Below are 22,104 nucleotides of genomic sequence, written 5' to 3' on the forward strand. Positions count from 1 at the left end.
ATGCAATGTGTTTTGTTATATGTACTTGAATTATTAAAGGGTTTAGCCATGAAGTGACGTATACGAAAACTTCGATTTGTTTCTTGTTGATGTGTAACAGAAATCAACATTCATTATTTAAATCCGAGACGTCTCTGTTTAAATGCCTCTGATAGCATTCGAATTTAACCGGGATCCTTAGGAAATTAGACGTCCTCCAGTTTTCAGAGGTCACAGTGATACTAAACGGGTATGTCTAAGTCATATTCTTGCGTGCCTACGCTGTCACTAATATAACAGAGGTCTGGGCATTATTTATTTCACTGTAACAGTCAGGATTCGAACCAGCAGCCCCTCGGGGATGAACAGTGAACATAAGCAATCCAGAAAAATGCTGTGGGTGAAGACATACTAACAAAGACAGTGCATATTTTGCATGCTTTCAGCAGTTGAAACACTTCATAGATGTTTTTGGGTGAATGGAGAGCTCAAAGGAACCTACAAAACATCGACAGCAATAGTATGTCACCAGCTAAAGGCAGGTACGTATAATACGTCGCTGGTAAAGGTGATGGAGGTCAAGAAAGGAAATAGGGGTATAGTAAAAATGTTACATTGGATAGTCACGCTGAGATATTTTGTAGGGAGCTAGGATAATACATATTGTTAAATGGATGCGAATCTTTTAAAATGATGGAATAGCGCAAAAGATATCAACACAAAAGAGTAATACAGAATGTGGCGTATTGTTGTGATGTCACTGGTTTCATATTTCGGTCAATCTTGGAGTTTTTATCACTCATCTTACTGGTTTCTTTTTCAGGTTAAATGATGGAGGGTAAATATAATGTGAACACTACCAGACGTTACCTGTTCAGCGGGGCATTGCCAAGCCATAATTATCATTCCCAGTCGTGTATTAATGTAACCTCTTTAATATCATCGTTTCCGCTTCCGTTTAAAGGTAACTAGTGACGCCATTTTCAAGACACGAAAAGTGAGATGAAATGGGTTCTGGAGCCAGTAACCAAACCGTTGGTGTCCCAGCCAATCCTCGGGTTATCTACTCTGATGCTTTAGGGAAAAGGGAACGGAAGGTACAAACAGATCTAAATATTTTTAGTTAAACTATATCGAACATAACGAACTATAGAGATACCATGATAATTACTTGAGTAGCCAAACATTCATGTAAAATACTAATTTTATATGGTTTTGTAGGTTATACGTGATCAAACGTGACTAAGAAAAGAAATGATGTTCCGAATCATGGAGTCACACGTGCACGCAATGTGTGACACAGTAAAAACAACAACAGCAAAAGCAAACAGCACATCAGTGACAAATGTAACGATAGATTCAAACAGAAACAACAAAATCACTGTTGCATTATTTACGTGTCAACAACATGCTAAAATATGGAAATAGGAATATGTATACTATACACTTAACAGCGTTAAACAACAACTTTTGATCTGTAAATGTTGAAGGTCACTTACTTCACTATTACAATATTATGTTGCTGTCATTAAAACTAATATCACTACTGAGTCTGACCCTGGTCAGGCACTTAAGCAGCCTCATTCCTGGTATCAGTTCACAGTCTGTGTGATGCACAGCCTGATTGAACTACCCAGTCTCCTCCTTATATCGTTGTACAGCCAGAATGAATGGTTCTTCCTCTGGCATTTATTTCCCAACACTTTGATATAATTACCTGCATGTCAATATGACTTCATACACAATATATGGATAAACTGCATAGTTGTGTAACCATGTTAAATACTTGCCACAATATACTGCTCAGTTAGAGAAAACTTCTCTTTATGTTGATCGGTTGAGTGTCAGAATAGTAAGCCAGAAGTCCCAGGTTCAAATCCAAGCAGAGGCATAGAAATACTAATCTCTTTTACATTGGTGCCCACATATAGACTTAGGAATAAATACTTAGCATTGTCCCACAGATATCGCTGTAACCCTTGGAAACACAAGGATGAGTTCTTTTCCTGCAGGGGAAGTATGTTACCCTTGTAAATACTAGTCACACTATACAGTTCACCAAAAGAGAACTCCGAAATCGCTTGATAAATTGCATGTCAGATGAGGGTCTGGGTTCAAATCATAGCAGAGACATTGAAATAGATAATGACCTCTGTTACAGAAGTGACTGCCCTTGTTATGTTATGGTCCTTTTTTTACTGGAGATGGACAATTAACCACTTATAATATGTTTTCATGTAAATTCTTGCAGCGTCTGCGTATTGATGCTCCTGTCCTTGTAGACGTAGAACATGGCTCTGTCCGCTATAGATACGGAAACAAAGAATCAACAGAGAATGCTGACCCCCATAAAACCAAGGGTAAACCATTCGAGGGCACAAATCGGATCAACAAAGACCACTATTTCTATCATGCCAGACTCAACGACTTCAGCGAAAGTAAATAATGTCAATAGGAAATTATGTACACAAAAGGAGATATATATTATTATAGATACTATAGATACTAATTTGAAACTTTAGCTACATCATATGTCTACATTCTGTAGTTACATGTAACAAAACATGAAAAAGCACGCTTTATTTATCCTATAATGAATATTTATTGAAACCAATTTAAATGGAAGTAAAATTTGTTTCAGCATTCAAATTTGTTCTTGAAAGTTTGCTATCAATTTTCTGTAATATTATGAATATGATTTTCTTGAGAATTCCTGTTTAATCACATTTTTAACAGAGGGTTCTCGTGAAAAGGAAGATGACTTCAAGTTTATGTATGTGCAAAAAGGCCCAAATCGGGCCAAGGAGAAAAAGCTGTTTTATGTGTATGGAAAAGGATGGAATGCTATGGATGGACAAAGACGCTTGCCCTCGGAAACGAAACAGGAAGGAAGAGACTTTGCTTGGCCATTGGAGACAAGAATTCCTAATGATGTCTACTACAACCTGTCCTTTACCTTACAGGGTCAGTAAATATGAGGTTTAGTTATAGAACAGAGATCACTCATGGGTTCCTTAGGTTGCCAATGTCATAGCTGAAAATCTTCTTTAAATACTGTATGAAAATACAGGATGGATCTTTCTCAAATCTCATATGTAGGTTCCCCTTGGTCCGTATTTGTGCCTGTTTGATTTGGAGTCGGATTGAAAAATAAAATGTCAGAGAGGCAGCCATCTTGGATTTCGCTGAGTATAGTTTGTTATCCTATTTCATAAGAAGTATTGAATGGATCTCCCTCAAATTTCATATGTAGGTTTTCCTATGTCCAAAGTTGTACCCATTTGATTTTGGGTCGGATCAGAAAGACAAAATGGTCAACAGGCAGCCATCTTGGATTTTCACTTTGAGAAGTAATGTATAGATCTTTCACAAATTTCAAGTGTAGAGGCCCTTTGGTTCCAGGTTGCTCCCTTTTGATTTCGGGACTGATCAGAGAAACAAAATGGTTGATTTTGACTTTTAAAGTTTGTTATCGCTACTTCTTGAGAAATACTGCATCAGTATTTGTCAGATTTCATGTATAGGTTCCTCTTTGTCCCTAGTTGTTTCTGGGTGAGATTGGGACTGATCAGAAAAACAAAATGGCCAACAGGCATCCATCTTGGATTTGGCCAGGTAAAGACTGTTATCTCTATTTCTTAAAAAAGCATTGAATGAATCTCAATCAAATTTCATATGTATCTTCCTTTCTGGATACTCCAGTTGTACTTCACATTGTCTATTTCCATTATCCTAGATGACTACTGTAATGATGTTGGTACAGTAGCATGCTGGAATAAATGGCTGATAAGTTTGTTCAAATAAATGACCTTCATCCATTTCCAGGATTGAGAAGATTAGATATGTTAAGATTTAAAAGAACTTTTTATAAATAACTAAGAGGCCCGAAAGATACTGGAACTTCATGAACTAAGTCTTTTTTATGCCACAGAACAAGTAAGTGATACAGGCCTCTTGTTTCACCTATACAGTATCAAGCTATGTGATTATAAACCTATTCAGATGTTTCATTTCAGTCTATATACAAAAATGACACATGTTGAATATTGATATGGAGTGGAAATTATCAACATTAAATTTTGTTTCTTCTAAAATTGATTTACAGATGCTGAGATTGAGGACACACCAGAGGATAGACTTGTGGTTGACCTATCATCCACTGCCAACAAGCAGACAATAGAGTGAGTAGTTCTAGACTTGTGGTAGATCTACCAACCACTGCCAACAAGCAGACAATAGAGTGAGTAGTTCTAGACTTGTGGTAGATCTACCAACCACTGCCAACAAGCAGACAATCGAGCGAGTAGTTCTAGACTTGTGGTAGATCTACCAACCACTGCCAACAAGCAGACAATCGAGTGAGTAGTTCTAGACTTGTGGTAGATCTACCAACCACTGCCAACAAGCAGACAATCGAGTGAGTAGTTCTAGACTTGTGGTAGATCTACCAACCACTGCCAACAAGCAGACAATAGAGTGAGTAGTTCTAGACTTGTGGTAGATCTACCAACCACTGCCAACAAGCAGACAATCGAGCGAGTAGTTCTAGACTTGTGGTAGATCTACCAACCACTGCCAACAAGCAGACAATCGAGTGAGTAGTTCTAGACTTGTGGTAGATCTACCAACCACTGCCAACAAGCAGACAATAGAGTGAGTAGTTCTAGACTTGTGGTAGATCTACCAACCACTGCCAACAAGCAGACAATAGAGTGAGTAGTTCTAGACTTGTGGTAGATCTACCAACCACTGCCAACAAGCAGGCAATAGAGTGAGTAGTTCTAGACTTGTGGTAGATCATCCACTGATGATTTTCTGTGTGTATCATCAATTGGCTGTATGCGTTTCTGGGTAGGTTTGTGTGTGTATTGAAAATTCTGTGAAGGTTTGTGTACATGTATTAAGAATTCTGTGTAGGTTTGTATGGATTAAAAATGAATTGTAGATTTGTGTATATTGAAAATTTTGTGAAGGTTTGTGTGCATTGAAAATTCTGTGTAAGTTTGTGTGCATTGAAAATTCTGTGTAGGTTTGTGTGTTATGAAAATGATCTGTAGGTTTGTGTGTTATGAAAATGATGTATAGGTTTGCGTAAATTTATTTTGTATTTTTTATATGCAGACTCACACTGACAGATGCAGATACAGCAAAAGATATACAGAAAAAGATAGCTTACAAGATTTTGAAGTCTGCCAATAGTATTCACATCTGTCATAAAGGAAAAGAACTCAGGTAGTATGCCAGTTCAGTAAAAATGAAATAAATGTAATTCAAAGAAATGTGATTTTGCTCCTGGCAGGATATCGTGTTTTTTGGTTTGCTATGTTTGGTTTATTTTCCATATTCAAATTGCCCTACGTCCATAATCTGTTGTCGTTCCAAACAGGAAGACATCTTTGATTTTGACTTTGCAAGTTTGTTATAGCTATTTCTTGAGAAATACTGCATAAATCTTTCTCAAATCTTGTGTGTTTGTTTTCCATGATCTCTAGTTGTGCTTGTTTGATTTTTGTACTGATCAGAAAAACAAAATGGCCGACAGGCAGACATCTTTGATTTTGACTCTGCAAGTTTGTTATAGCTATTTCTTGAGAAATACTGCATAAATCTTTCTCAAATCTTGTGTGTTTGTTTTCCATGATCTCTAGTTGTGCTTGTTTGATTTTTGTACTGATCAGAAAAACAAAATGGCCGACAGGCAGACATCTTGTATTTTGACTTTGCAAGTTTGATATCGCTATTTCTTGAGAAATACTGCATAAATCTTTCTCAAGTTTCAGGTATAGGTTCCTCTTGGTCCCTAGTTGAGCCTGTCTGATTTTGGGACTGATTAAAAATTAAAATGGCTAACAGGCAGCCATCTTGGATGTCACCTGGTAAAGATTGTTATCCCTATTTCTTAAGAAGCACTGAACGGATCTCTCTCAAATTTCATAAGTTTGTTCCATTTGGTCTCTACTTCTGTCTGTTTGATTTTGGGACTGATCAGCAAGACAAAATGGCTTTCAGGAGACCATCTAGTATTTGACAGGAAAAGATATCATTGCTATTTTTGCAAAGGAATGTTGAAATTTCTTAACATTAAGAGCAAAAACAGAGAAGAGAAGAAAAAGATCAAACTTTCTTAGTGCAAATAAAGATCAAACAAGGGTGGGTGCCAAGACCCCTCTGTAATCTCTTGTTTTTACTTACCATCTAATCATCCTCAGCCTTCGTCCTATTTCAGTCCATCAATTGTCCATCGTCAATTTGCCCTCAAGACAATTTTTGTTATCTATATACTTAAGATTAAGTGGATTCACCATTCTCAAACTTCATTTATGCATGCAATTCTTTTAGAGTGATCAGAAAAACAAAATGGCTGACACTGCCATTTTGGATTTTGAAAGTGAAATTTTCTTTTCCATATTTCATAAGAAGTATGCAGTCTGAATGATTCTCGACTATTCCTTTTCTCCCCTAGTGGCTATGTGTATATCTACCTTTGTATGTTTGAAATGGCCATGAGGCAGCCATCTGAATTTGAATTTGACACTGTACAGTTTATAAACTTTATCTATCTTAAAACAATTGCAAAACAAGAAATCAGCTTAATAAATCACTCTTCCTGGCCGTTATTGAAATGTGTCTAGTGTCTTACCATCCTCTTGGACTTTATATCTACCTGTATATTTACCTGTGTATTTATCTACCTGTACCTTTATATCTACCTGTATATTTACCTGTGTATTTATCTACCTGTAACTTTATATTTACCTGTAAAGTTAGTATCTGTGTAATTACCTGTATTTACCTTTATTTTTATCTTTTTCACCTGTATTTCCAGAGATGAGGATGTAATTGGTGACCTGAGAGAATCAGAAGAAGGCAGCTGGACAGTGTTCAAAGTGAAAATGCATCTGTTCTAATGTTGTTGACACTCATGTAAACAACTGGTCTCAAGATACACTTGGTAAATGTTGAAATCTGCTGACAAATATTATATCTTCTAAAGAAGCAAAAGACTGGTGGTCATAATGTTTGACCTGAGATGCAGGGCCATGAATAGATGACCTTGACCTGCTTTTAAGGTTACATATATTTAATTCTGAATGGCCAAGAAATCTAATTTACTCTTTCACCAGTAAGATACTGGAAGGCAGTGGTTTAGATTGGTATCTAGCTGCAAAACAGGTGAGCGATACGGGCTGAATTGGCCTTTTGTGTTAGCGACACCTAATAAAGTTTAGCTCATCAGTTACAAATGACCATGAGATACTATAGATTCCCCCAGTATCAACAATTTAATGTTTAAAACATTAGTAAAAGTTTTCAATTTTAAAATCAGTTTTGAACACAATCTGTTTTTCGTCAAATCTTGCCTTAAAGTTTTGATGTACAATTTTTTGGTGGCTCTTCAGCAAAAGAGAATTACTTAAATTTTTTTCAAATATATGTCATTGTGAAATTCTTTGTTACTGGCATTTGTTTTATGATAATAATGAAACAATATTTTTATCATTTTACTGCCAGTTACAATTTGTAGACAAACAAATATTTTAATGCTCCAATAAAGTATTCCTGTTTTCAACAGAAATCTGTGCTATTTGGAGTGGTTTCACCCGAGTCCTAATTTTGTAATTTCAACATTTTACTATTCTCATTAACAGAATACTGTTGTACTACTGTTGATTATTATATGAATATCTACAAAACATTGTCCTTACAGACTTCTAATATATTAATGTTGGATGATTGTTATTAGTGATGTTTTTTCATTTTTCTCAATTTTGAGTCTATTTCTACCTCCGAGGTATTAAATGAAAACTTCTGCACTTCTACAGCGACCAACCCCTTGAAACCATCCTCAGTACTACAGGAGTTGCAATCACTTTCACTCTCTGCACCCCTGGAACAATCCTCGATACTCCGGGGGTTACAATCACTTTCACTCTCTGTACCCCTGGAACCACCCTCAGTACTAGAGGGGTTACGATCACTTTCACTCTCTGTACCCTTGGAACCATCCTCTCTAGAGGGGTTGATCACTTTCACTCTCTGCACCCCTGGAACCACCCTCAGTACTAGAGGGGTTACGATCACTTTCACTCTCTGTACCCCTGGAACCATCCTCAGTACTAGAGGGGTTACGATCACTTTCACTCTCTCTGAACCACCCTCAGTACTAGAGGGGTTACGATCACTTTCACTCTCTGTACCCCTGGAACCATCCTCAGTACTAGAGGGGTTACGATCACTTTCACTCTCTGTACCCCTGGAACCACCCTCAGTACTAGAGGGGTTACGATCACTTTCACTCTCTGTACCCCTGGAACCATCCTCAGTACTAGAGGGGTTACGATCACTTTCACTCTCTGTACCCCTGGAACCACCCTCCTAGAGGGGTTACGATCACTTTCACTCTCTGTACCCCTGGAACCATCCTCAGTACTAGAGGGGTTACGATCACTTTCACTCTCTGCACCCCTGGAACCATCCTCAGTACTAGAGGGGTTACGATCACTTTCACTCTCTGCACCCCTGGAACCATCCTCAGTACTAGAGGGGTTACGATCACTTTCACTCTCTGCACCCCTGGAACCATCCTCAGTACTACTGGGGTTACGATCACTTTCACTCTCTGTACCCCTGTAACCATCCTCAGTACTACTGGGGTTACGATCACTTTCACTCTCTGTACCCCTGTAACCATCCTCAGTACTACTGGGGTTACGATCACTTTCACTCTCTGTACCCCTGTAACCATCCTCAGTACTACAGGGGTTATGATCACTTTCACTCTCTGAAACATGTGTGATCCTTTGATGTACATCAACTGAATCTCTAGGTCACATACCCGATATTGTAATGGCTTTGAAGTTGGATGCCACTCCTTTGTAATCTTTAAAAGGAGCATATCAGTCTGTGATTGGTCAGTTTTTTTCTCCTGAAACCAATCAACTTGCTTTGCTTGTGCCTTCAATTTTGCCACGACATATTTCAGGGGTGTAGAGAGTGAACATAATCCTGGAGTATTATTGATGGTAGAGGCCATATCACAACTCTATTGACTAATTTTGTTTCATAATGCAAAAAAAATGTTTTAAAAATAGTATATTTCTTTGATTGTCTATTTTATACTCCTTTATATTCCCAAAGAACTCTACTTCAGAAGTCTTGTTACTGATGTTCGTTTTTCAATTATCTGATGTAATATTTACTATTATGGCCACAGAACTGTTTGTTATAAACAAGATGATTTTATAGATAAAAATGCTTACATGACTTTTAAGATAAAAGTTAAATGGATTTTCCAGATTATTGCACAAAAGAGTGAGTGTAGATTAATGAGGGCCTGTATATACCTTGAATTTTCAAATTAACACGATTTTTGTACTGTCATTGGGGGCCTTGTTTCATTATTCTCTTGATAGCAGATACATAGAGAAACACAGGAAGGATCCTCAATGTTCGTATCTCTTTTACTGGAAAAAAAACATAATCTGACCTTTTTTTGTAAATAGTCATATTACCACAGTAAACAATGAAAATATGTTATTTTGTAGTGATATAAAAAATGGTTGCCACACCAGTGATTTCCCCATAGTTTTGATGTATCACATTAAAAATTGTGTACAAAGTAGGAAGCATGCTGGACATGTACAGAGGTGATAGTGATTATTTGTTAATAATAAAAATATCAATTGTTTATCTTGAGGTAATTATTGCAGAACTGTAATCTTTAATCAACACAAGGGGGTGGAGGCACAACGTCCCACAATTGAAAAGTTCAATTATTTCTCCCTGGGGCTGCCAATGATACCGAAAGGTATACAAGAGTCCTCACTAGTTCTTCCTTAGTAAAATGTGTATCAAGAGTAATGGAGCTGCTCGTGTTGTCATCACTCTTGACACGCATGTAATCTTAATGTTATATTCATACCCATATAAGTACTGGTATAAAAAAAAATACTACATAAGTGACTGTTATCCAATGATGGCTTTCTTTTCCTACCCGTAAAACCGATCATAATCAAATTATATCACATTTCTATTTTTAGATACATTCCATGGAAATATAAACCTATATTGGTTGATGTACTGTATGCTTCACATATTTCTAAATCTTTTCTTCATAACACAGATTCATTCTTTGAAATCTGACCTCTGAGTATTCAGAACCCTAGTTTGATATGAAAAGCGACATCCTGTCTAATGTGACCTCTGTCCAATCTGACACCCCGAGACCTAGGTCATCCTTGACCTGTCTATTCTGATCTAGCTGAATGACATTAAAAGTCCTTGAAATATTGACCTCTCACTCTCTAGCAGGACATCTTTAATTTTGCAGTCATTGATTACACTCAGTTCTATTGTTGTGTATTTGTGAAACTTTATGGTAGAAATTATACAGAATTTCTATGCAGTATTTTTTGTGTACTGATATATTTACTTTACTAGGAAGCTGGGCTTCAAATGTATGTTACACTTATGATATGAAATTCAACTCTTATTACTAATAAACTGAAGAAATTAATTTTTGTTGTTGTTTTACATTAGACAGGTGTGGGTTGTTTATCTATTTACTTATATGGTTTCCATCTGTTGGTATGTCTGTTTGTCCTTCAGTCTGTCCGACCTAGGTGGGGTTTCCGGGGTTATATCGGAATGCCTTACAGATACATGTAAAACACTAAATTTTGGTATGTCACTTTATAAAACAGATCTTGATAAGAGTATCCCAGACAGGATGAGTAGCATAACATTATTGTTTAAATAATTACTATATAAAATATATGGGTGGATCTCAAACCTGTGGGGAAAAATGGACTACTTTGTCAAACCTTGAAATGTGCCTGGATTTTGAGAATTGGCAAGGTTGCTGGTCGGAATTCGTTAAATATCTTCGTGAGCTGAATAAATGATGTGATATTTATCGAGACCTGATCCAATTCCAGTGTACTGTTTATAGCACGTGCCTGATCGGTAAGACACCCCTAGCCTGTCGGTAGTCACTGGTCACGCTAGAGTGTATATCACCATATATTTCGTTAAGAGTGACTTGTATAGAAACAGATTCATTTTCTCTCGTTGGAAAATATGAAATGACTCTGCCAGTAGTATTTTCGTTGTCTGATCTCCTTTCATCAGTGGTGTCGACCATTTTTGTACTCCCAATACCTATCAACTTCAGGAGGAACGGAACATGGGTACCGAAGATGACACAGACTTTAGTATTTTGGGAAGTTCACAAGCTCCGACTAACTGATAACAAACAACAACATTCTTTCTGATGTTTGATATCTACATATCACCAAACAAAAGATAGCATTATTCTGTTCTGGTCCACAAACACACGGTACGTACACAAGGCTTCGGTCTCATTTCGTTAGTTTCACGATTTCGTGGAGATGCGAGACGTTACTGTATGTAACAGAAAGGGGTCATACTCGGATATTTTACCTAAAATTACTTAAAATGACAGAAGTCGCGTCTCATTCTGATGACAGAGGTAACTACAGTCATTTATATCCAGAAACGGTGATCGAAGTCCGTGCTGCAATCATTGTATCTATGCGAAAAAAATGGCAGACCTAGTTATTGGAGATTTCATCGACAACAAATCAAAAAAAGTAAACTGAATGTAAGCCCAGGACAACTAAAGTCCCATGTCGGCCACTCCTCCTTCCGGCCTATAGACACGCAAACAGGTAACAAGAAATTCATGGTGCGTTCGAAAGGGATTTATTTTTCGTGGTTGGGCGACTTGATAGCCCGCCAAGAGCACAGTCCTCAGAAATAATCAACTTCGCATTCCACATTTTGTCAAACGTTGTGTCGTCACTATTGTACTTTCGGATTCGCAGTCAGTCGTTATATAAATATGAAAAGACAATTATAATTCTTGCAGTAATCATTTGTTCATACCATTTTGTCAATTCTGTTATTTGGGGATTTACAACATGGATGACGTGTCCTCTCGTCAGTCGTCGCCGTATAGATGACAACGCTTTTATCAGCACATTGCTATGAAATATTGAATTTATTATTATTATTATTATTATTTCAGTATTTTACGTCGCATAAAACTCGCGAAGTCTCGTTTCATAAGGAACTAACTTGCCGAACAATCTATATAGACACTTGATGTTTGACATTAAAATGTAACAGTTGACCTTTATGTTAAGTTCACCAGTGGGAAGAGATATCTTTTGTTTGTTCCCGAAATCCTTTATACTTTCATCCCCGATATTCCAAGGGTTACAATCACTCAAACTCTCCGCTTGGAACATGTCATGGCAAAACTTAAGACACCAGCGAAGTAATTTGATTGGTTCCAGGAAAAACAACTGACCAATCACAGGCTGATACCAACAAAGGAAGCGAAACCCAACTTCGAAGCCATCACAATATACCGCTATGCGACCCCGAGATTCGTTTGATGTACATCAAAGGATCAAACTAGTCTTTTCGTCTTCTCTACAAGATGTCAGACATGGAACTTCAGTTTTGCCATGACATGTTCTAGGGGTACAGAGAGTGAAGGTGATCGTAATCCCTGGAGTGTCGAGGATGTCACACTTTATGAAACTGTATTTCAATAGAAATGTCGACTGGTGTTCTGATCCAGCCTATCTATACCGAAGGTGGGTTTTGGCTGAAACAATTTAGCATTTGTGTGATACCATGACAACGTCAATATAGACACGGGTACGTGATTGACTACAAGTCCCTTGTACTAGTGAAGGCCGAGATAAGAACGCCAGAGAAAGTACTGTAATGGGAACCATTAGCGACAGTTCCCGGATCCCCAGTCATGTGACGTACCCATACCATGTCTCCCACGTCAAGTGAAAGTACTATTACTCTCGAGCCTTCGTTAAGACTCTTTGTGGCATATATCTGACCAACGTTAGCACCATTTTTTACAAATTCCAGTAGCATGTCGTCTTGTGTTGGTCCTGCACTCAGAACCGTGGCAGACAGTAAGTAAAGCCCTGCCACTGGAGCCGTGAAGTGACCGTCCCTTGGTTCATACCCTTGTCCCATGTTTGTATATACATGGTCGAACTGGACATCTTGTTGGTCTCCTAATGCTATGTCCGGAGCGAGGGCTGCGTAGAACCCTACAGCGTTCTCAGTGTTTCCTGTAACATTCACAGGAATTTCATTGCGATTAAAATATCACATCAATATTTGTACAAGAGGATTTCATAAATCTTATGTTTAACAACGGTCGTGATGTTAAAAACAGGCAAAGCTTTGATAAAGCGGCATTTCTACGTTTTCAGGAAAATTCTCAAAAGATCGTTATAATATTCTTGATGCGTGAAAAATGGTTTTCTTGAATTCATATACATTCTTATTTCAGGAACGTTCAGTTTGGTAAAATAAATTCGATCACTCTAAACACTAATTATTGATTAAGAAGATAAACATGATCAGTAAGTAAATATACTTAGTATGGTTGGTGTGTTGCCATTTTCTAAGAACAAAGACAGGCGTGACTTTAGAAAGACAAAGATAAATAAGTTATTTCTCTAAATAAAACCCCGTATATATTGTATGATAAAATAAAATCCCATAGAAGCTGGCGTTGCCAGGCCAGGAACTCGGCATTGGAACTTTTCAGTTAGAACTTGTATCTTTAATTTCTCTGTCTTCTACAATTGTCTTATATGCTTACCTACACGCTTTTCCAACTCTTTGTCTGTGAAATCTGTGAAGTAGATAAATGATTGTCCTTTGAACCAATTAGAGACTTCAGTCCTGTATCACTTCATATTTATAGACGTCCGTCACCGTCCCATTACAAGATCATGACGTCACAATTCTCTTGCTAACCACCATTCCATGTTTCGGCTATTTTAATTGCTGGATTTACACCGTCGTATTTATAAATAAGATAAGGTTTTTCTCCAATATAGAGGAAAACAAGACAATACCAACATGTCAACACAATTATAATCCAAACTAGCGCAAATTATGAACGAAAGAAAAATTTAATATGGAGGTTATAACCATTATAATAAGACAGGGTGTTCTGGAAAGTAAGCGTCTTCTGCTTCATTGACGACACCCGCCATGTAAACCTTGGTCAATCCAAGTGAGGAAAGTAACGTTCTCGAACGAGAACAAGTTATGCAAGCGCGGAACCAACATATAAACTTACGGGCATCAAACACATACAGCTTCATATCGTACAATGGAACCAACATATAAACTTACGGCCATCAAACACATACAGCTTCATATCGCACAATGGAACCAACATATAAACTTACGAGCATCAAACACATACAGCTTCATATCGTACAATGGAACCAACATATAAACTTACGGGCATCAAACACATACAGCTTCATATCGTACAATGGAACCAACATATAAACTTACGAGCATCAAACACATACAGCTTCATATCGTACAATGGAACCAACATATAAACTTACGAGCATCAAACACATACAGCTTCATATCGTACAATGGAACCAACATATAAACTTACGGCCATCAAACACATAAAGCTTCATATCGCACAATGGAACCAACATATAAACTTACGAGCATCAAACACATACAGCTTCATATCGCACAATGGAACCAACATATAAACTTACGGCCATCAAACACATACAGCTTCATATTGTACAATGGAACCAACATATAAACTTACGGCCATCAAACACATACAGCTTCATATCGCACAATGGAACCAACATATAAACTTACGAGCATCAAACACATAAAGCTTCATATCGCACAATGGAACCAACATATAAACTTACGGCCATCAAACACATACAGCTTCATATTGTACAATGGAACCAACATATAAACTTACGGCCATCAAACACATACAGCTTCATATCGCACAATGGAACCAACATATAAACTTACGAGCATCAAACACATACAGCTTCATATCGTACAATGGAACCAACATATAAACTTACGGCCATCAAACACATACAGCTTCATATCGCACAATGGAACCAACATATAAACTTACGAGCATCAAACACATACAGCTTCATATCGCACAATGGAACCAACATATAAACTTACGAGCATCAAACACATACAGCTTCATATTGCACAAAGGAACCAACATATAAACTTACGAGCATCAAACACATACAGCTTCATATCGCGCAATGGAACCAACATATAAACTTACGAGCATCAAACACATACAGCTTCATATTGCACAATGGAACCAACATATAAACTTACGAGCATCAAACACATACAGCTTCATATCGCACAATGGAACCAACATATAAACTTACGAGCATCAAACACATACAGCTTCATATCGCGCAATGGAACCAACATATAAATTTACGGCCATCAAACACATACAGCTTCATATCGCACAATGGAACCAACATATAAATTTACGGCCATCAAACACATACAGCTTCATATCGCACAATGGAACCAACATATAAACTTACGGCCATCAAACACATACAGCTTCATATCGCACAATGGAACCAACATATAAACTTACGAGCATCAAACACATACAGCTTCATATTGCACAAAGGAACCAACATATAAACTTACGAGCATCAAACACATACAGCTTCATATCGCGCAATGGAACCAACATATAAACTTACGAGCATCAAACACATACAGCTTCATATTGCACAAAGAAATAGGATATAACCACGTTCCTTATTGATATTACTCGAATTATTGATGGGAATGTAAAGTATTTTCTTATTATAATTATTATAGATATATTTGCCGCCTCCTGATTTTAGAAAAAAACATTATCTAGATACCTGATTGTCTTTCTTTCAATGACGAGTTGAGGGAAGGACCATCGATCTGACTATTGACTGGCTGGTACGTCCGTGTGTCGGACAATACTGACTGGTTCGTCCGTGTGTCGGACAAGACTGGCTGGTTCGTCCGTGTGTCGGACGACAAGATTGATGACGAAGATACGATGTCATTGTGATGAATACCAGCTTTCATTTTTAACAGAGAATTGAGAGGATCATAACGTCTTTTCTCGACAGACTCAAGGGTCGATAATCTGTTTAATATCATCTCGTTTTCACGTTCAAGAGCATTCATTCGTTGGAGAAGGCGACTGTTTTCGGATAATATGGCATCTGTAACGTATTAAACGGGTAAAAGAAGGCTTTTTGTGATTTTATAGTCTGTTATCACCGTATTCAAGATAACATAACATATATACAGCCAAACATCTCTACTTTATTGTACTGTTTCATTTTCAATCAATTGTGTGTCTTAAATCGTTGATATACGAGTAGCTTAGGAAGATGAATTAGACCTGTGTTTTATGAAGCCTATCTAGTCAGTAGATGTCACGTGACCAGTATGAATCTTCTGCACCGAAGATAACTTTTCACACCTGGAATTGTTGTTCCCAGTGAAACTTTTGGGACCTACTTTTTCTTTGTACTCAATGTAAACGTTTGGGACATTGATTTCTATATACATGATAAAATATTTGGGACGTTGATTTCTATATACATGATAAAATATTTGGGACGTTGATTTCTATATACATGATAAAATATTTGGGACGTTGATTTCTATATACATGATAAAATATTTGGGACGTTGATTTCTATATACATGATAAATATTTGGGACGTTGGATTCTATATACATGATAAAATATTTGGGACGTTGATTTCCATATACATGATAAAATATTTGGGACGTTGGATTCTATATACATGATAAAATATTTGGGACGTTGATTTCCATATACATGATAAAATATTTGGGACGTTGATTTCTATATACATGATAAAATATTTGGGACGTTGGATTCTATATACATGATAAAATATTTGGGACGTTGATTTCTATATACATGATAAAATATTTGGGACGTTGATTTCCATATACATGATAAAATATTTGGGACGTTGGATTCTATATACATGATAAAATATTTGGGACGTTGATTTCTATATACATGATAAAATGTTTGGGACGTTGATTTCTATATACATGATAAAATATTTGGGACGTTGATTTTCTATGTGCTTGCATCACTCGATGTCCTCCCTTACCTTCTGATTTTCCACAGAGTTGAAAAATAGAGGTTTGTTTTTCTACTGAAAGCAGTTGGTATCCGACAGCCAGAAGGTGTGTGTTATATAGTTTTAATATATATAAAGTAGACAAAGGGCAGAATATTTTCCGACTAACTTTTTGTACATAATATATCGATCACCAATATGATTGACTGTATAGTATTTTCGTAATTCTGACCCTTATTAAAAGACATCCATTTTGTCTTATATGTTATTTTTTCATCTGTAATCTTATTTCTTTTTTCAGTAAATTCGTTTCAAAAATTGCTGATATAATTTTGAATAGTTTGAAATAAACAACTTCACTTGACTGAATTACAGTGGAATTAAGTCAAATTGTGTTTGACTTCGACAGAATATAAACAGCATATCACAGTTACTAACACCTAAACACACCGAGTACATAAACCGCCATACACAGTGGTACAGTACTATAATCGTTAGTCTCACCGACTGTGTGCTGACATCTCGTCTCATCCCAGTGTTCCTGTTGGAGTTCACGCAGTATACTTTGTACATCGTCACTTGAAAAAGCGAAGACAAGACCAAGTGTTGATGTATACAGGATGGAGTAAATAACATGCATTGTGACGTTTACGTGGCGACCAACATATGTGTGTATTGGGGTGATCTTATCTTTAATGGCACCACACACATAGATAGTGCTTTACTTCATGCCTTTATTTATGTAAGGTCGACGAACCCTACATCAATTTTGTCACTCCGAAATATATCTACATGTCCATAGTACTGTTAAAAACTGACTTAGATGGCAATGATAAAAAGGGTGTCGTTTGCGTATCTATTATGACGTCATCATTGAAATCTTTTTCGTTTTTTCCAACAACAAACTTATTTGCTGTTTGGAGAAGGTGTTCATTATAACGTCATTTGTTTGAAAGAATTACGTCATAAATTTGATACCTGTTCACTAAAGCATAGTAACTCCGGATTACAACATATAGACGAAACTGCAATCTACAATAGGAATTATTCTGTTGGTAGCAAATAACCGATTGATAATATTTATAGATAGAATGGGGAAATGTGTACTTTTCTTTCTTCCATGCAAACATTTTATGCAAAATATAAGTACAGAGCGGGTGATAAGAAACTTCAAAGAAATCACGAGACAAATCCCAGGAACATTCCTTCGTTAGCAAGAGAAATCTGGACAAAATTAGACAGGGAATATTCTTTATTTGTAAATAAAAGCCAATGTAAATATATATATATTAGTGTATGATATATATTCACCAAGAATTCCCTAAACTACTGTATCATCCTCAAAGCCGTTTGTGTTCTGTCTGCTTTATAAATGTTTATATTCACCACTATTATATGACGAACGTATTGCGTTTATCCGTCCGTTCCAGAGGCATGTCCCGGTTTGATTTCTGACAACGTACCGGACGGACAAGGCTTAAAACTCGATTAGAGACTTGATACCTTGAATGTCAAGTTAAGGTTATAACGGAGTACCAGGAATGTCACATGAACGTTATAAAGTGGTACCAGGAATGTCACATGAAGGTTATAACGTGGTACCAGGAATGTCACATGAACGTTATAACGTGGTACCAGGAACGTCACATGACCGATATAACGTGGTACCAGGAGTGTCACGTGGTACCAGGAATGTCACAGGAATGTTATAACGTGGGACCAGGAATGTCACATGACCGTTATAACGTGGGACCAGGAATGCCACATGAACGTTATAACGTGGTACCAGGAAGGTCACATGAACGTTATAACGTGGTACCAGGAATGTCACATGAACGTTATAACGTGGTACCAGGAGTGTCACGTGGTACCAGGAATGTCACATGACCGGTATAACGTGGTACCAGGAATGTCACATGACCGATATAACGTGGTACCAGGAATGTCACATGAAAGTTAAACTTTGGTACTCTGGATGTCCAGTTTCATGATCGTTAAAAAATCTTAAGCTGAATGTCTGTTCCATGAACGTTAAACCTTGACAACTTGGATGTCCTGTTACATGAACGTTAAACCTTGACAACTTGGATGTCCTGTTACATGAACGTTAAACCTTGACAACTTGGATGTCCTGTTACATGAACGTTAAACCTTGACAACTTGGATGTCCTGTTCCATGAACGTTAAACCTTGACAACTTGGATGTCCTGTTACATGAACGTTAAACCTTGATAACCTGAATGTTCTTTTTCATGGCCGTTAAACCTCGATACCCTGGTTTTCTGTTACATGAACGTTGTACCTCCTACACATGGCGTGGCCGTGATTTGTTGACCCAAGTCTGACACCGATAATCCCGGTATAAATGTCGACCTTGTATCACAGAGGGAGGTCACAGTAATTTAGTATCAAGGACATTGGATAGTTAAGTGACGTTAAAAGGTCACATCTAAACAAATAATACATTTGTTGTTGAAAGTGTAAAGATAACTATAATTAGATACATATCTCACATTTCATAACTTCTCATTATGCAATTCTTTAATTGATTTAGAGGACAAAATAGAAAATAACTATTTATTTATTTATTTTGGTCAAATGATAAAAATAAATGATATAACGTCATAGGACGAAAAGGAACTCGGTTCTATACCCATTAATAGTAACACGTGTTGTCTCAGGACGAAAGGGAACTCGGGTCTATACCCATTAATAGTAACACGTGTTGTCTCAGGACGAAAGGGAACTCGGGTCTATACCCATTAATAGTAACGCGTGTTGTCACAGGACGAAAGGGAACTCGGGTCTATACCCATTAATAGTAACACGTGTTGTCACAGGACGAAAGGGAACTCGGGTCTATACCCATTAATAGTAACACGTGTTGTCACAGGACGAAATGGAACTCGGGTCTATACCCATTAATAGTAACACGTGTTGTCACAGGACGAAAGGGAACCCATTGTTGGTTCCATACCCATTAATAGTAACACGTGTTGTCACAGGACGAAAAGGAACACAGTGTTGGTACTATACCCATAAATAGTAACACGTGTTGTCACAGGACGAAAAGGAACTCGGTTCTATACCCATTAATAGTAACACATGTGGTCACAGTACTAAAGGAACTCGGGTCTATACCCATTAATAGTAACACGTGTTGTCACAGGACGAAAAGGAACATTAATAGTAACACGTGTTGTGGTACTATACCCATTAATAGTAACATGTGTTGTCACAGGACGAAAAGGAACTCGGGTCTATACCCATTAATAGTAACACGTGTTGTCACAGGACGAAAAGGAACCCATTGTTGGTTCCATACCCATTAATAGTAACACGTGTTGTCACAGGACGAAAAGGAACACAGGATACTAACACGTGTTGTCACAGGACGAAAAGGTCGGGTCTATACCCATTAATAGTAACACATGTTGTCACAGGACGAAAGGAACTCGGGTCGATACACATTAATAGTAACGCGTGTTGACACAGGACGAAAAGGAACTCTGTGTTGGTACTATACCCATTAATAGTAACGCGTGCTGTCACTGGACGAAAAGGAACTCTGTGTTGGTACTATACCTACTAATAGTAACACGTGTTGTCACAGGACGAAAGGGAACTCGGGTCTATACCCATTAATAGTAACACGTGTTGTCACAGGACGAAAAGGAACTCGGGTCTATACCCATTAATAGTAACACGTGTTGTCACAGGACGAAAAGGAACCCATTGTTGGTTCCATACCCATTAATAGTAACACGTGTTGTCACAGGACGAAAAGGAACACAGTGTTGGTACTATACCCATAAATAGTAACACGTGTTGTCACAGGACGAAAAGGAACTCGGGTCTATACCCATTAATAGTAACACATGTTGTCACAGGACGAAAGGAACTCGGGTCTATACCCATTAATAGTAACGCGTGTTGTCACAGGACGAAAAGGAACTCTGTGTTGGTACTATACCCATTAATAGTAACGCGTGCTGTCACTGGACGAAAAGGAACTCTGTGTTGGTACTATACCTACTAATAGTAACACGTGTTGTCACAGGACGAAAAGGAACACAGTGTTGGTTCCATACCCATTAATAGTAACACGTGTTGTCACAGGACGAAAAGGAACACAGTGTTGGTTCCATACCCATTAATAGTAACACGTGTTGTCACAGGACGAAAAGGAACACAGTGTTGGTACTATACCATAAATAGTAACACGTGTTGTCACTGGACGAAAAGGAACTCTGTGTTGGTACTATACCCATTAATAGTAACACGTGTTGTCACAGGACGAAAAGGAACTCAGTGTTGGTACTATACCCATTAATAGTAACGCGGGCTGTCACTGGACGAAAAGGAACTCTGTGTTGGTACTATACCTACTAATAGTAACACGTGTTGTCACAGGACGAAAAGGAACACAATGTTGGTTCCATACCCATTAATAGTAACACGTGTTGTCACAGGACGAAAAGGAACACAGTGTTGGTACTATACCCATAAATAGTAACACGTGTTGTCACAGGACGAAAAGGAACACAGTGTTGGTACTATACCAATAAATAGTAACGCGTGCTGTCACTGGACGAAAAGGAACTCTGTGTTGGTACTATACCTACTAATAGTAACACGTGTTGTCACAGGACGAAAAGGAACACAGTGTTGGTTCCATACCCATTAATAGTAACACGTGTTGTCACAGGACGAAAAGGAACACAGTGTTGGTACTATACCATAAATAGTAACACGTGTTGTCACTGGACGAAAAGGAACTCTGTGTTGGTACTGAACCCATTAATAGTAACGCGTGCTGTCTCAGGACGAAAGGGAACTCGGGTCTATACCCATTAATAGTAACGCGTGTTGTCACAGGACGAAAGGGAACTCGGGTCTATACCCATTAATAGTAACACGTGTTGTCACAGGACGAAAAGGAACTCGGGTCTATACCCATTAATAGTAACACGTGTTGTCATAGGACGGAAGGGAACTCGGGTCTATACCCATTAATAGTAACACGTGTTGTCACAGGACGAAAAGGAACTCGGGTCTATACCCATTAATAGTAACACGTGTTGTCACAGGACGAAAAGGAACCCAT

At 37.7% G+C, this 22,104-nt stretch overlaps 2 protein-coding genes across 2 annotated transcripts; one reads left to right on the forward strand and one right to left on the reverse strand.

Moving 5' to 3' along the window:
* Nucleotides 1-986: 986 nt before the first annotated feature.
* On the forward strand, nt 987-6,982 carry LOC132549960 (uncharacterized). Its single transcript, XM_060213945.1, has 6 exons — nt 987-1,076; nt 2,231-2,417; nt 2,716-2,943; nt 4,085-4,160; nt 5,101-5,211; nt 6,806-6,982. Exons 1-6 carry the CDS (start codon nt 987-989, stop codon nt 6,885-6,887), a joined length of 774 nt encoding a protein of 257 aa, XP_060069928.1. The 3' UTR covers nt 6,888-6,982.
* A 5,699-nt stretch (nt 6,983-12,681) lies between these two features.
* LOC132549932 (caprin-2-like) lies at nt 12,682-18,986 on the reverse strand. Its single transcript, XM_060213917.1, has 5 exons — nt 18,968-18,986; nt 17,502-17,687; nt 15,756-16,091; nt 13,646-13,678; nt 12,682-13,106 (listed from the first exon to the last, which is right to left on the reverse strand). Exons 1-5 carry the CDS (start codon nt 18,984-18,986, stop codon nt 12,682-12,684), a joined length of 999 nt encoding a protein of 332 aa, XP_060069900.1.
* Nucleotides 18,987-22,104: the final 3,118 nt, after the last annotated feature.

Source organism: Ylistrum balloti, unplaced genomic scaffold (genome assembly GCF_031769215.1).
Source record: "Ylistrum balloti isolate Yb309-2 unplaced genomic scaffold, AGI_CSIRO_Ybal_v1 Utg370092, whole genome shotgun sequence".
Classification (NCBI taxonomy): Eukaryota; Metazoa; Mollusca; class Bivalvia; order Pectinida; family Pectinidae; genus Ylistrum; species Ylistrum balloti.